The sequence below is a fragment of the Buteo buteo genome, chromosome 10 (assembly GCF_964188355.1).
Source record: "Buteo buteo chromosome 10, bButBut1.hap1.1, whole genome shotgun sequence".
NCBI classification, from domain to species: domain Eukaryota; kingdom Metazoa; phylum Chordata; class Aves; order Accipitriformes; family Accipitridae; genus Buteo; species Buteo buteo.
Window position 1 is genome coordinate 7,011,448 of NC_134180.1, and position 15,176 is coordinate 7,026,623.

Consider the following 15,176-nt stretch of genomic DNA (forward strand, 5'->3'; position numbering starts at 1 on the left):
TCTTCCACATAAACAAGTTATCTTTCCTAATGACCCATGTGAGATGAAATGATAGTATTATAGTTGTTTTACAAATGGGAAATGAAAGCAAAGAGATGAAAGTAAAATGTTTCCATTTCTTTTGGATGCCTTAACTGAGACTTCTGAGACCCGATTTTCAGTGAATTTAAAAATTACTATAAAGCACTTCGTAGATACATCTACCTGGAGCAACTCAACAACTTGCAGGGATGCTTTAGATAGTTTTCAATGAGTTAGTTCCTGAGCCAACATAGCCACGGCACGCTGCCTCGGCAGATCAGCTCTAGTGGAAGAAACCAGGTAGCTGGCCCAGGTTGCATTAAAGCACACCACTCTACCTACTCTAGCATCCAGCCTAATACTTCAGTGGAGCAGTGTGCTGCAAGGACCTACTATACCATCTGCGGTTAAATCTGACATTACTAGGCGATGCTGCCTGCACTGCTGAAATTCTTGAGGAGCTCCAAGCAGAGGTCCCACCAAGTTCAGTAGCAGCTAGGAACACTCAACACATCCAGCAGTCGGATCTCTGAGCATCAAATTGGGCACAAAAAAAATGTGAACATCCCATCTGCAGCCCACCATGGAAAGTCTAGTTTACGTAACTTGCCGTGGGGAACTTGAGAACCCAAGGGCACAGAAGTATTGCAGCTCTCCAGGACAAAGTTCTACTGCCTCAGCTATTAAGGCTTCCTTCCTCTTCCAACAATTCTCCCATTCTTACTATTACTTCTTCACCTTCGTGAACCACTTTCTTCACCACAGCTCTGACTCAGAAACAAGGCACTCTGCTCTCTGAATGATACAATAGTTCTGGGATAAAATATCATAATAAACATACATTACACTGCAACATTGTACTCCAATTTAGACTATTAATATATTTGGTGTTTTTAGAAAGACACTTTTGAAAATTCCTCCTGCAGCATCAGAGATATCCATTGCATATCTGCAGGATCATAACCTCTAGGAATACTAGATATGCTTCAGATTCCTGAGTCACTAGACTAACTAGCAGCAGTAGTAGGTTGTCCACTTGGACCGTCACTGGAGGGAGATGACATTTTCCTGCAAGTAGGAAATTTCTCAGAATCCCACAAGAAGCAAGACAGTGATTCATGTCTTTAGACAGACTCATCTTCCTTGTTCACAGCTCCTTGTCCTAACTCTCCTCTCCAGTCTTGACCTTACTGTCCATATTCAGACCCTCCTGCTGCAGCCATTCTTCAGCACCTCACTCAGTCTCTTTTTACCCAGACGATCTGAATTCTTTCACATCAGAGCCACCTTGCTTCCCAATGCACTCATGCAGGCCTCTTGTCCAGGGGTCTCTTCCAGCTCCTGACTTCACTGAACAAGAGCCAGAGAAAAGAGGCTTTTCTTCTTCTTTGTCCTATCCCTTTCCTCTGCCTGTCCCGCCTGCAGCTCCTAACAGACTCAGTCCATGTACCCCATGTTCTTCAATGAATAATGATAGAATGGTTTAGCAAAAGCAAGTTAAAGATAGGAAGAGAGGAAAACCTGAATACTTTAAAAGGGCAAAGCATTTACTATTTTTATTCAAAGTGCTGTGGCGAGCATAATTATGCAAATTCAAAAAACTTGTCATAATTGACCTTTTCAAAACATGTGTGTCCATGGGTCTAACATACAATTCATTGCTGAACCCTGAAATTTATTAAAGGTCAGCAGTTCTAGAACTTCTTCTCATTTCATCATTAAATAACTTAAGATGCACGCAGCAGCAATCATCAGTGAAAAACAAACTTGCTTAGAAACAGGTAAAAATTTTGATGCATTGTGTTAGCAAAACCTGTACCTTTAAAAAGTTCTGTAAAAGGAAAAGAAAAAAATTGTTCTGCTACAGAATCTATCAGCTTACTTGCTGTTCTGAAAATTCAACAGTGCCAGAATCCAAAGATTCTGGTCATCTGAAGCCCTAGAAGCAGATTTAGTAAATGGTCAGAAGACACTACTGATTCAAACTAAGTTTATTCTGGCAGTGTGTAGAGTAAGTCTAAAATCTCATTGTGTTTAGATCCTTTGGGGCTTGGCTGTCTCTTCTGCCCTATTGCTCCAAGAACTGTGTCAGAGACCTTTGTATTCATTTGGGGAAGACTGTTCTCCACCTTTCCGATCTCATTCGCAGCAACAATGTCTCTCCCCACCTTGAAAACTGGTTCATGCTACAATCTTTCTATGAAAGGCTCACACAGAGTCTCACATAACACCTAGTAAAATCAATCTCCATGAAGATTTCTGTGGAATCAAGACTGGCCAAGGAGGAATTTCAGACAGAACGTGCACAGAAAAAAAAGAACAAAACCAAAACCCCCACATTTTCACAAATACTCACAAGCCCCGATGCAATTACTCTTGAACTTTATGCTGTATTATTTTTTATGCAGGGTCCACTTGAGAAATTTCAAGTATTTTTTTCCTTTCAAGAAACTGAAACACGATAACAAATAGACAAAGCTGTCCTTAATTAGAATGGTAGTGACAACACGAAATACTGGTCCTATTCCATGATAGAAATGACAACTATGGCTTTTACCAAGGGAATGAAGCAATGAACATATAAAAAGCTGAGGGCCAGATCAAACAGAATTAGTTGCCAGAGCATCACAGAAGATAATGAATCTATGACAATTTATACCAATGAAGACAGCTTGTCCTTGAAGCTCAAGGTCATTTTTTCAGAAAAGAACAAATCTTTTTTCTGGAATTTGCATGCAGTACAAGCCTTCGCTTCCTGAATTAATCTACACAGCAGCATCACGGACTATAGCACAAATGTGATTTTTTTCCATTGGTATCTACACACTGAGAAATGTGTTGGTTCAACTGCTTCTTGTACAACAGATGGAGGGACATCATAAAATATCAGATGGTCCCCTAGCAGACTCTCAGAAATTCAAATAAGGTTACATATCCTTCACCCCTACCATACAAGACCACAACAGGGTTGATCACAGAAATACTACATACTAGCACAGGTCTGTGTCAAATCAGTAATGTGACACAATGTCAAGCTTAGCAGCAGGGTTTTAACTGTTTATTTTCATTTAGCACCTGCCTGCAGCATCTGTCACCACCAGGAATGTTCCACGAAGTCTCAGACAACCAGCACAAGGACACCAAATATAGCCTGGCACACAGCAGCTGGAATTATCCTGCCATAGTTATTCCATTTTCATCCAAGATGGTCAGTTACTTAGGATCCATTTCTGGAGATAATGCAGTACCATAGTAATTATTCAGTAACCAGCTGAGTAACTTGTATTAGATAACAGACTTCACTTTTGCTGCTCTGCCTTCACATACATTCCAGGAGGTGGTGCTGTCACTTGGACAGAATGGGCCAAAAACTCTCACATGGTATTTGTGTACTGAATATACTGGTTGATCTTACCATTTAACATGCCTATGCAGACGAAATATTTCAGCAGATCAGGAGGACTTTGTGCAAGTAGTGCAAAAGCCCACATGTGTACGGGCATGATACAAACTGAAGACTCAAATTTCATGCAAAGTAACTAGTAAATGCACGTTCAACATTTTTGAAAATTCAAAGCCTATCAGTTCCTAATGCTCCCAATCTGAACGTACTTGTTCTGAAAAGAACAGAAGCTCTTCAGTGCTTTGCATGAATTCAAACCATGGGCTATTACTCACAGAGAATAAACCTGTTGTCACCCATCTGTAACAGCCAGCTGGGACAGATGTTTTAAATGGAAACTGCTACAAGATTTAGGGTCCACAATCAACTTATCTTACAACCTGTTCATTTACCCCTTGAATGTCCCAATAAGAAATTATGGAGTCCCATCTGACTGAAGGAAGCAATACACTTACTGTACATTGGCTTCCTTCCCCAATATATGAACAGTCCAGAAAGCAGACCAATGCTATGCCCATATCATCCTATCCCATCCCACCCAATCCCTGCTGCTTGGAGAGCTAAAGCTCACCTGAATTTTTTATGGGCATGGAATTGACCATACATTATGCATGCAAAGTCAGACAGACTATTTGTTTTCTCTTATTTACTTGCTACCAAGGACCTTAGTTCCTTAAGCCAAATAAATTCCCTTTAAAACGTGTTAGTGATCAACAAGGATAAATATTTTTCATAAAATTCTAAACCAAAATTATTAGCTATTCACATCCAGGTTCTGTGAATTTCTTTGCATGTCCGTCTGGCAGACGGCTGCCTTATTTATTTGCTGTCACACTCAGTAAATTGATCTACTGGCATTTAAAGGTGTCATCTTTACTCATTACAATTTCAATGATCACTCCAGCACTACCAGCATTGTACCAATGACCTGAGTTCTGACTACAACTTTTAATCTCTGCTAATCACAAAACCTGCAAGATTGAATTCCACTTATAAAGCAGTATATCAAGAGACAGAAGAAACCAAAGGACTAGGCTTCTTTGCTTCAAAGTTCATTGATCTCCATATGGTAACAATTTGATGAGAAAGTTAATTTAATGACTCTTAAGCGCAACATACATTTTTTCAAGCTCAAGGTAAAACATCAGAACTGGTGACACTGCAATGCAGAATTGAGGTAAATGGGTTTCATAGACAAGAGTGGGATTATATTGTGCTCACAATGATGAAACCTACCCAAATAGTCACACATCACAACCACTGTCCTCACAGTCACAAGAGGAATGTGACTGCATCCTCAGAGGTAGACCATACTAACCTGGAAAGTTTGGGGCAGATGTTGCTTACCCCGAGCCACATCTTCTGCATGTTCTCCCCAGTACACTTCGAAACTATTTTAGCCACAGTGCCAGTGACCAGAACTCCATTTCTGCCCTGAGATATTTCAGGCTGGCAAATAACAGCAGCTGCCCAGCCCCATACAAGTTGGCATGGGGAACCATTTAAAAATGAGCACTACCAATACAGCTTGGAAAATCTACCAAAACACAAGACGTTCAAGATGCTCTAGACTATGTTGTAGCACACCCTAAGTGATACACACAAGAGGTTTTCAAGAAAAGACACAATGAACATCCAAGGTCCCTAGCAATGTACAGGCTGTGGCATGCTGCCGTGCTGTAATTGTCCCCGATTTGCATGCTCTAGCATGGCCTTGCAGGCAAATGGTTCCATAACCATCACTACTGAGGCCCTTCTGCTGAGAAAATGACTACCAGCTGTGATGGGTTGACCCTGGCTGGACACCAAGTGCCCACCAAAGCCATTCTATCACTCCCCCTCCTCAGCTGGACAGGGGAGAGAAAATATAACAAAAAGCTTGTGGGTCAAGATAAGGACAGAAGAGATCACTCACCAATTACCGTCACGGGCAAAACAGACTCAGCTTGGGGAAAATTAACTCAATTTATTACAAATCAACCAGAGCAGGGTAATGAGAAATAAAACCAAAGCTCAGAACACCTTCCCTCCACCCCTCCCTTCTTCCCAGGCACAACTTCACTCCCGGATTCTCTACCAAGCCCCGCCAGCGGCACAGGAGGATGGGGATGGGGTTTACAGTCATTTCATCACCACATGTAATTTTCTGGCGCTTCATCCTCCTCAGGGGGAGGACTCATCACACTCTTCCCCTGCTCCAGCGTGGGGTCCCTCCCACGGGAGACAGTCCTCCATGAACTTCTCCAACATGGGTCCTTCCCACGGGCTGCAGTTCTTCACAAACTGCTCCAGCATGGGTCCTTTCCACGGTGTACAGTCCTTCAGGAGCACACTGCTCCAGCATGGGTCCCCCACGGGGTCACAAGTCCTGCCAGAAAACCTGCTCCGTGGGCTCCTCTCTCCACGGATCCGCAGGTCCTGCCAGAAGCCTGCTCCAGCGCGGGGTTCCCATGGGGTCACAGCCTCCTTCGGGAACCCACCTGCTCCGGCGTGGGGTCCTCCACGGGCTGCAGGTGGAGATCTGCTCCACCGTGGACTTACATGGACTGCAGGGGGACAGCCTGCCTCACCATGGTCTTCATGGGCTGCAGGGGTATCTCTGCTCCGGCGCCTGGAACATCTCCTCCCCCTCCTTCTTCACTGACCTTGGTGTCCGCAGGGTTGTTTCTCTTACATGTTCTCACTGCTCTCTCCGGCTGCCATTTTCGTCTGTCCCAACTTTTTTTTCCTTCTTAAAAATGTTATCACAGAGGCATTACCACTATCACTGATGGGCTCAGCCTTGGCCGGCGGTGGGTCCGTCTTAGAACCGGCTGGTATAGGCTCTCTCTCGAACACAGGGGAAGCTTCCAGCAGCTTCTTACAGAAGCCACTCCTGTAACCCCCACGTTGGGCACCAAAAAAGGACTGTGGTGGGTTGACCCTGGCTGGATGCCAGGTGCCCACCAAAGCCGCTCTATCACTCCCCCTTCTCAGCTGGACAGGGGGGAGAAAATATAACAAAAGGCTCGTGGGTCAAGATAAGGGCAGTTTAATAAAGTGATAGCAAAGGTTGCATGCGAAAGCAAAGAAAAACAAATTATGTTATTCTCTACTTCCCATCAGCAGGCAATGTCTGGCCACTGCCTGGGAAGCAGGGCTTCAGTACGCGTAGTGGTTGCTCCAGAAGACGAAAATGCCCCCCTTCCGTCTCCCTTTACTTAGCTTTTATATCTGAGCTGACATCATATGGTATGGAATATCTGTTTGGTTAGTTTAGGTCAGCTGTCCTGGTTATGTCCCCTCCCAAGATCTTGCCCAGCCCCGGCCTGCCATTGAGGGGGGCAAAAATGTTGGAGAGACAGCCTTGATGCTGTGCCAGCGCTGCTCAGCAGTAGCCAAAACACTGGTGTGTTATCAACACCTTTCTAGCTACCAATGCAGAGCACAGCACTACGAGGGCTGCTATGGGGAGAATTAACTCCATCTCAGCCAGACCCAATACACCAGCACATTTCTCACGCAACACTCTGCAAGCCAGGGAGTGCTCAAAAACACATGACAGCATATTGGGAAAGAAAGGACATACATGTAGAGGTCAAGAGCTAACATAAGCACGCGCACGTACTTCAACTGGAAATTGAACACCAGCTGAAATAACATCACCTCCCATTCACCAACACCCCTGGGCAGCTCAGGAGCTAAACACAGCAGTGACCTGCAACTCACAGCCACACACACATATATATATAACCACAGTCAAGCCAAACCGCAGGAAAAGTTGGAATTTTGATCATGCCTCACCAGAGAAAAACGTAATTAAAACTATTACGCTTGGAAAGCTTCCAGCTCTATGAATCTGACAAAGACATTTATGATGATAAAAGAATAATAATGTCCAGTAAAATCCCTGTACATAAAAGCACTAAAAGTTTTATAGTCAGAAATCCAAGGGAAGAACATTTTAAACAAGTTAATGTGCAACTTTTATAGAAAAGCAGTAGCATGACTTTTCCATTTCATAAACTGAAGTTCAACTTCACAGCTATCTGTATCCTATCACACTTCTCCTGTCAGACTAAACATCTCTTGTTTTATTACAGGTCAGAGCAACTTATCTAGCGGGATATTTTTGATGAAAATGAACTCTAGGCTTCAATAAAAGCAGCCCAATGTCCTTTCTGTGATAGCTAATTTTTGACACTTCAATCCACTTTGCATTTCTATCCTTTGAAGGATGCCTAACATGTGAAGGAATTCATAACACCATCCACCAACAGGGGCGCATTACAGTAAGACATATTGACATGCTTGCTCTTTTTATTGATCCATGCAGCAGGTTGTTATTTGAGGTAACATTAACAGAAATGTCACATTACTTAAAGAGAAAAAATTATTTCACAGTTTTTGGAAAAAAACATTTGGCAGAGTGCTGCCATCTGCACCAATATTTGAAAACCAAGCTATTCAAATATGCATAATTTACTTAATCTTATCAAGATATTTGAAAATTAGAGGCTTTTTATTACATTTTCCAAAGAAGCATCACTTTGCATATTGAGCATTATATCCATTTGGAAAACTGATGCTTGAAACAGCCTTGCATTTTCAAGTCCACACCACCTTGTTATATTGGGCTCTTTATACATACTGAGCATACAACTTCTGGAAGCTGCTTTTGGGAAATAAGGGTAAGGGGAGACAAAAACTACAAAGACTGCTCAAATGATGACAATGAGAATTTTAAGTCTTTCGAAAATATGTATACTGAAGTGTTGTGATAATTTCCTGCAATTTTTCCTGTTTATTTTAGAATTGGGCACAAGAGAGCAGCCTAGAGGAACCCTGTTTCTTGAAAAGGTTTGAGAGCTTCAAGAGATTAAGAATTTCACAGCTGATTATGTTGACAAACAATTCCAATTTTGGACCAGTTTAAGCAGTAAGTGACATAAGAAAAGAATTTCCAACACACGTGCACTGGCACTGGAACCTGTTTGGGATTGCACCTGTTAGAGCCTAGGAGCTGGAGATGGAGACTGTGGCCACTCATAGTTTATTTGAAGAAAACATCTTCTGCCACCCTGTCTCTGTCACTCTCAGTGATCACCCTTGTTTTGAAGGGGTGTCCCTTGTTTCATATATTTGCTGTTTAAGCCTGCGAAAGGTGGAATGAAGACTCCACAGATTTTAACTAAGCAACATAACTGCCCACTAAACCTTCTTGACTATAGCCTTTCACCTAAACACAATATTTAAAATACAAAAAGATTCTTTCCATTTTATCCTGAGCCTCCGCTGAACAGCACACCTGAAGCAGACATCCAGGAAAGGAAGCAGCATGCAAGAAAGAAAACTGGAATGATTCATTATCAGTGCAGTCAAAATCAAATAGGCTTTATTAGAGTATCGTTATGCTGTACTGTAACAGGTCAGCGACATATTCAGGGTAAGGCTTGCAAAAAGGTAGTTGCAAAGTCCTTCTACGTAGCCTGGAAGTTTCTAGTACCAGCCCACCAGAACTTTCTGAACATTTGCTAAGCTCTGGAAGACTATGAAGTACAGGCTTCTGAGGACTGTGCTGCTGTGTGTTCTGAGCTGCTGAGCAAACCGTAGGAGGGGGACTCTGAAGCAGGAATGAAAAAGAAATCTCAAGCTGACTTAGCCATTTGATCTAGAAAAACAACAATTTTCCAGGAAAATGTTCTAAACAGCTGAACCTTATCAAGAGGCTGGATGCGAACCATTCATCCAAGGAATGCTCAGTAATGAAAGATTAACATGCACTTTACGGGGTTTGAACATAAGACTATCTTCCATCTTCAAATTTACTTTTCTGAATTTCTTTGTGCATGGTATTTACAATGCCCACTTCTGTTCTTAAGGTAGCAGCAGAAGGAATATCTTCTTTGACTAAACAGGTTTGGACAGACTGCAGAAATTTCCCAAATACTGATTTTGTTAGGGCTGAGCTTAAAATTTCAATCTTGTTTCAGTTTCACATAGAATGAACTTTTACAAACTGATTTGTAAAACAAATGTATTATATGGTATTAAAACATGTGAATTGTACTACTTCAAATAATAAACCGAAACATTTATGATAGTTGAGTATTTCAGAACAGCAGAGATATATACTTAAGAGTAAAACAGTACACTAGGAAAAATGATGTTGTAAGAGATTGTCTGAACACATGAGGAAACACTTTTTTACTGGGAGGCTGACTGAGCATGGAGCAGGTCGCCCAGAGAAACTGTGGAGTCTCCATCCTTGGAGATATTCAAAAGCCATCTGGACATGGTCATGGGCAGCCTTGCTCTAGGTGACTCTGCTTGAGCAAGAGGGTTGGACCAGGTGACCTCCATAGGCCCCTTCCAAACTCAACCATTCTGTGCTTCTAAAATATTTCTCAAAATAAAGCCCCTTACTACTAACTAAAAAGGTAGTCAACTTGTATAATTTCTGGAACTAATGAATGCTAGCATCAGACGTGCTTTGGCTCTCCTGGAGACATAAATCAGATCGCTCCATGTTCTCACAGACAACCCACTCAGGCAAGGTCACAGGCAGGCTGAGATGTGGTTACTGGTAGTATACAACAGCAGTCAGCCAACTGATCTAGAATGTTTCATTCTACAAGCCTTTTCTTCAGTGGCACATTCAGTCAGGTCTCTCCCCACTCCGTCTACCGTTTTTACAATCTACCGTTTTTACAAAACTTAGCCTAATACTTTCGTGTCTATGTTCTATCAAACTGGAAGAAACTATTTGGTGAATACAAGCTGTAAGTGAGGAAACTGACAATTCAACATATAAGCCCTTATTTCTGTTGGAAACCAAGTTAAACACAAGGAGTGCAGTCTTCTGCTGAACAATGTTTGTGTAAAGCATACTAAGCATCCAAGAATTACAGGAGAAGCATTACCTGTTTGTAGTTCTCTGGTTGTCTAACAAGATCTGTTTCTGTGACAGAAAAATGTCCAAGGGTCTGGTCCATATGGGAGCCACTAGTGAATAAATGGATCTGCAATAGATTCATTTAAAAGATATTTGTCAGTACAAGGACCAGATCATCAACAACATCATTAGCTACCATCTAACAGCTGCATGGATTGGAATGGTGATGTGAACCAGTGGTTACAAGCCCATTCCCAATGGACAAGTACAAATGTAACTACTACAACCAATACAAGAGAACTTTTCAAAACAGGCTGCAGGAAATGACGATCATGCACCACAATCATCTTATAAAATGGTCCATCTGGTATTGTTACCAGAACCACATGCAGGAATTGCTACTGCTGCTGCCACAGTAAAACTGAAAGATTTCTCTTTCTTCCTCTCTGAAAGTCTTTTTCCTTACACTACACATGCTCTTGTGCATAGCATGAAAGGAGAAACCATTTACACAGATAGCAGAAGTCTTAACAGAGGTAAAGGATACCCTCAGAATAATTTTTGATTTCTTCCTTTAAAGCAGAAAGTGCTACCTAGTTACAGTAAGTTACTTTTTTGCTGCTATATATTGTCGGCTTTCGCTTACTGGGACATTGTCCCAGCTGCGCTGGTGATGGTATCATCAATTACTTGACGAAGAAGCTTCCCAAGTTAGTCAAGGGAACAATAAAAAGCAATTCCTCCTATTCAGAGCTGATCCCTTTGTTACTGTAATAACTGCAGCTGCCAAACAAGATAGCAGTGCACATTTGTCAGACAATCGCTCATATTTCATTAATATTTCTGCCAGAAGACAGAGAATGTTTCCTGCTTTTCTTCCTTTATTCTAATATGAACTTTATCATACACTTGGGTATTGACAACTATTTTAAAGTTGACAGGCACTGGGTAATTATCAACCCTTCCTTGAAACTTCAGAATATTTTAGCATTCCTTTCCCAAAACTCACTTCTGGTGACAACCATCTGTCACATGTGCAGAGCTATGTGAGTTTAAAAATAAAAGAGCACCTCCCCACACAATGTTCTTCCTTTCTACTTGCCACTCCTCTCCCTGCTGCATTCTTGTGTAACTCCGGCTGCCAAACCTTTGGGCCTCCAGCACCAGGAATGAATTTCAGCCCCTCTTCAAAAGTATGTTGCAGCAGCACCACTGGCTAAAGCCCAAAACAAATACTCTAAAGCTGTAACAACAGAGGAATAAGGTGTTCCCCTGAGACCAGACTAGATGGATACTGGAATAATCCAGTATTTATATTTTTACAATCTGTTACTGATAACAATGACACACTGAAGATGAAAGAAGGCTTAAAAAGGGAAACGGTACCAAGGTAAAAGCAGCAGGTGAGAGAGTGAGAGACAGAGCACATACAGCTGTTGCTTCATGGCACTGACTGGAATTGACTGAGGTTGAGGCAGGTCTGATTTAACCTTACACTAACCTTTGCATGAGAGTACAGGCACAGCCTCCCCCAATGCACACCACTTTTGGGGAGTTTCCAGTACCAATTCCTAAATGCCCTTGAGCTTAGACACCCTGCAGGGAGATCAGCTTGTCTAATTCACCTAAGAGAAGATGAAAAGGGGGCTTGTTCATAGTTCACACACACTTGCACAAGAGGAAAAACTTCTACTGAATTAAAGAATATGCTATTGAGATCTAATGGCAAATTCACTTTAGGGAAAAAAACCCAAAGATTTTCAAACCAAATATCTCAAGACAAAAAAGATACAATTAACCAATGTAGTAATTTACAGAGTAACGTGGTAGACTCTTCATGCCAAGATACAGATGCATCTAACAACTGCAGTTTAGCTCACCCATAAATTACTGACAATGAGGTAATCACCCAGCACCAGTCTCTCCATTATTCAGAGATCAAGACTTTGTCCTTGTCCTTTACTCTTTTGCTACAACATCAGATATATAGATACGACCAATCCAATCCACTGTAATACATCTTATTTTATATTGTTTATCTTAGACGAGGCACAAGAAACCACTCCGTTCATAGGAGGTATTTCCCAGTGCTGCTCTGCATTCTTACTGACAGAATACAACTCTTGCTCTTACAGTTTCCAAGCATATTACAACCATTATTGTCATCTTACCATAATCTGACAATGTTAAACTCTTCTTCTATCATGAAAAATTCCATTTAATATAATTTTATTCCTACTAACCTATACACAGAGTCCACAATCAGATGTTCAACTGCTTAACAAAATCCACCTCTGAACCCTATCTAACCCTCCCCTATTTCAGGTGTAATTTCTGTCCTAGTCTTTTAGTGGATAGAGGATAGCTGAAAATACCCACAGGAAATCCATCAGTTTTGCAGAAACTCACTTTTTCTGCTGTTTCTTTACACATACTGATTGTGGCACAGTGCATTTAACAGACCCAAAATACAACGCCAGTTTTAAACTATACAGGTTCCTACCTGTTTTTCTGAAACTATGCAAGGTTTCTCATTCACATTTTTTAAGGCTAAGTAGTAATTCAAAGCCCAACTAAAACCAGCTGCTCTCCCCTATGAATTCAAGAGGGATCAAAAACCAGTTAGATAGATATTCCTCTGGCACTTGACAGAAGGAGGAAGAAACAGAACAGAAGGAACCAAGAGGCGTGCCTTAACACGGTAATTTATCCTTCACGCTTCCATATATTTGAACGTGTATCAGGTAAATATGTACCACTGAGAATTTCGAGGGAATTATAATGGTATTACTATATTCTACTTTCAAAGCAGGCCAACCAGTCCACGTTGAGAAGGCATCATAATGTTATTCAACAGCTCATAGCCTCAGGCTGCAAAATTCCTCAGCACCAGAGCCTGAGGAAGTCTTCCTCCTACAGCAGGACATGTGTGTGTCTGTAAGCTTCAGCATGCCTTCTGGGAGCTGAAGTCACTGAAAAGCAGCTCACCAGAAGAACTAGCAAAGAGGAATGGCCAGTCAAGACCACCTATCAAGCAATTCCCAACACATGACTGGCTGTAGCTCCAGGGAGGCTTCCCTCTTCAGTAACCTACACTGGTTGCTGCAGAACTTCATACCATCAACCTTAAGTGGCTGCGGGCAGGACAGAGCAGATAGAGGCCCCAGCAATCAGTTTCAGTTATCCTTTGTGTACTTTAGAGAAAGAACAGCCATTTATTTTTGCTTGTTTCCCCCTCATATTTCCCTCCTACTGCTCCCTTACCCTTTCTTCAGGCAGTGGAGTATTATTTCATTAAGACATGAGTCATCACTTCTAATCTGAAAGTACATGTCCCTGATCACCCAAGCAATTCAGAATTTTTCACAAAATCATAGAAACAGAAAAGACCTTTGGAGGTCTTTAGTCCTATCACTAACATCAGTTTGTGGCTTTTTGCATGTGAGTCTCAGAAACCTCTGAGGATGGAGGCCATTCAGCATCTCTGGTGACTTGCTCCAATGCTTCCCATCATCCCAGAGAAGCTTTTTTTAATATGTCTGAACCTGCTGAGTTATAATCAGTAGCCATTTCCCCTTTGTCTTTTGGTACTGCTGAGAAGACCAGGGATCACTCTTTGTGACTACCACCCTTGTAACTACCCATCAAATAGCTGAAGGCAGCTATTAGGTGACCTCTCCCTCAGCCTCCTCTCCATGAGAGCAAACAAGCTCTTCTTGGAGGTCATGCCCAACTTAGTTAGTCCTTGACTATCTTGGTAGCCTCTTGCTGAATCCTCTATGTACAATTCTTACTTCCAGTAGCAATATCCATACTAAAAAAGTACAGAGTGGAAAAGCAGTCATCTCCTGAATAAGAACATATTTTCCAAGTGTGATGTGTTTTTCTCAGAAAGCCCCAAATAGAGAATATGGTATTTTAGAGCCTGTGTGAGTCACAGAATGAAATCTGTGGAAGTGTCGCCACTACTTGGCAAAAATTATAGCTCGTGATCAGCAGTAAATAAGACTGTTCCACAGTTGAGATACATAACCTGTTAAGTTATTAAACAGAGCAAGTAAAAGCCATAATTATCATTTTGTAGAGAAAGCCCCCTGTAAATCTGTCAGCATAATTAAAAAACATAACACTCATTAGCCTTTTGTATACTGTTTTTGTGGTTTATATGAGAAAAGCAGCAGCTCATATAGAGGTCATATTGGGTCAGCTCAGTCTTCTAACACAGACTAGTTTAAAAGTTTTAAAATTAATGCAGTAGCACAGACAATTTCTCTATAGAGAGTCAGGAAATATCAATTATTGTTTATGCAGCTGTTAAATTGTGTAAGTATGTTATATTTTATGCTACCATAAATGTTAACATTAATGTGGCACTCTAATGAAGTCCCTTCCAAAGTCACTTTTACCTTTCAATTTTCCTGTTTTTAAATCAGACTAAAATATAAATCAGAGCACTGCACTTTATTACAGCTCTGAACAAACTCCCACAGCTGCACATACATATTTGAGCATGCATAATATCAATGTGTGATCACATATGGAGGAGCTGGGCTCCAATCTATCCTCCCATGTATGCATCCATGATGGCAGCCCTCTACATACACTGCAGAACATAGTCTGATAGCAAGAATCATCACCAGCACTGCTTACTGCTTTCAGTTTAGTCCAGTGATGACTCTTGGAGCAGGCAGCAATGGCAGCTTTTGGGAAACTAGACAGACAGAAATATTCTCCCTCCTTATTCTTCCAGATTCTAGAAATTGTGGTCCAGGGAACTGCAGAATAACTAACCTCTTACATTTGCCTGACTGTGACAGTCCTAACTTTAGCAAACATTTTTCCTCAGATAGCCACAGGGGAGAAAAAAGTCCAAGTTTA

General features: G+C 41.6%; 1 protein-coding gene across 2 annotated transcripts in view; it reads right to left on the reverse strand.

Annotated features, from left to right (window-relative positions):
- The window catches only part of TEDC1 (tubulin epsilon and delta complex 1), a 92,530-nt gene that overhangs the window by 54,196 nt on the left and 23,158 nt on the right, over positions 1 to 15,176 (reverse strand). For both annotated transcript variants that reach the window (XR_012651966.1, XM_075038379.1), the window contains exon 5: positions 10,327 to 10,425. Coding sequence is in view for 1 of the 2 variants with exons in the window: in XM_075038379.1 (XP_074894480.1) it covers positions 10,327 to 10,425 (99 nt within the window). In the remaining variant the exon portion in view is untranslated. The remainder of the gene's footprint in view (positions 1 to 10,326; positions 10,426 to 15,176) is intronic.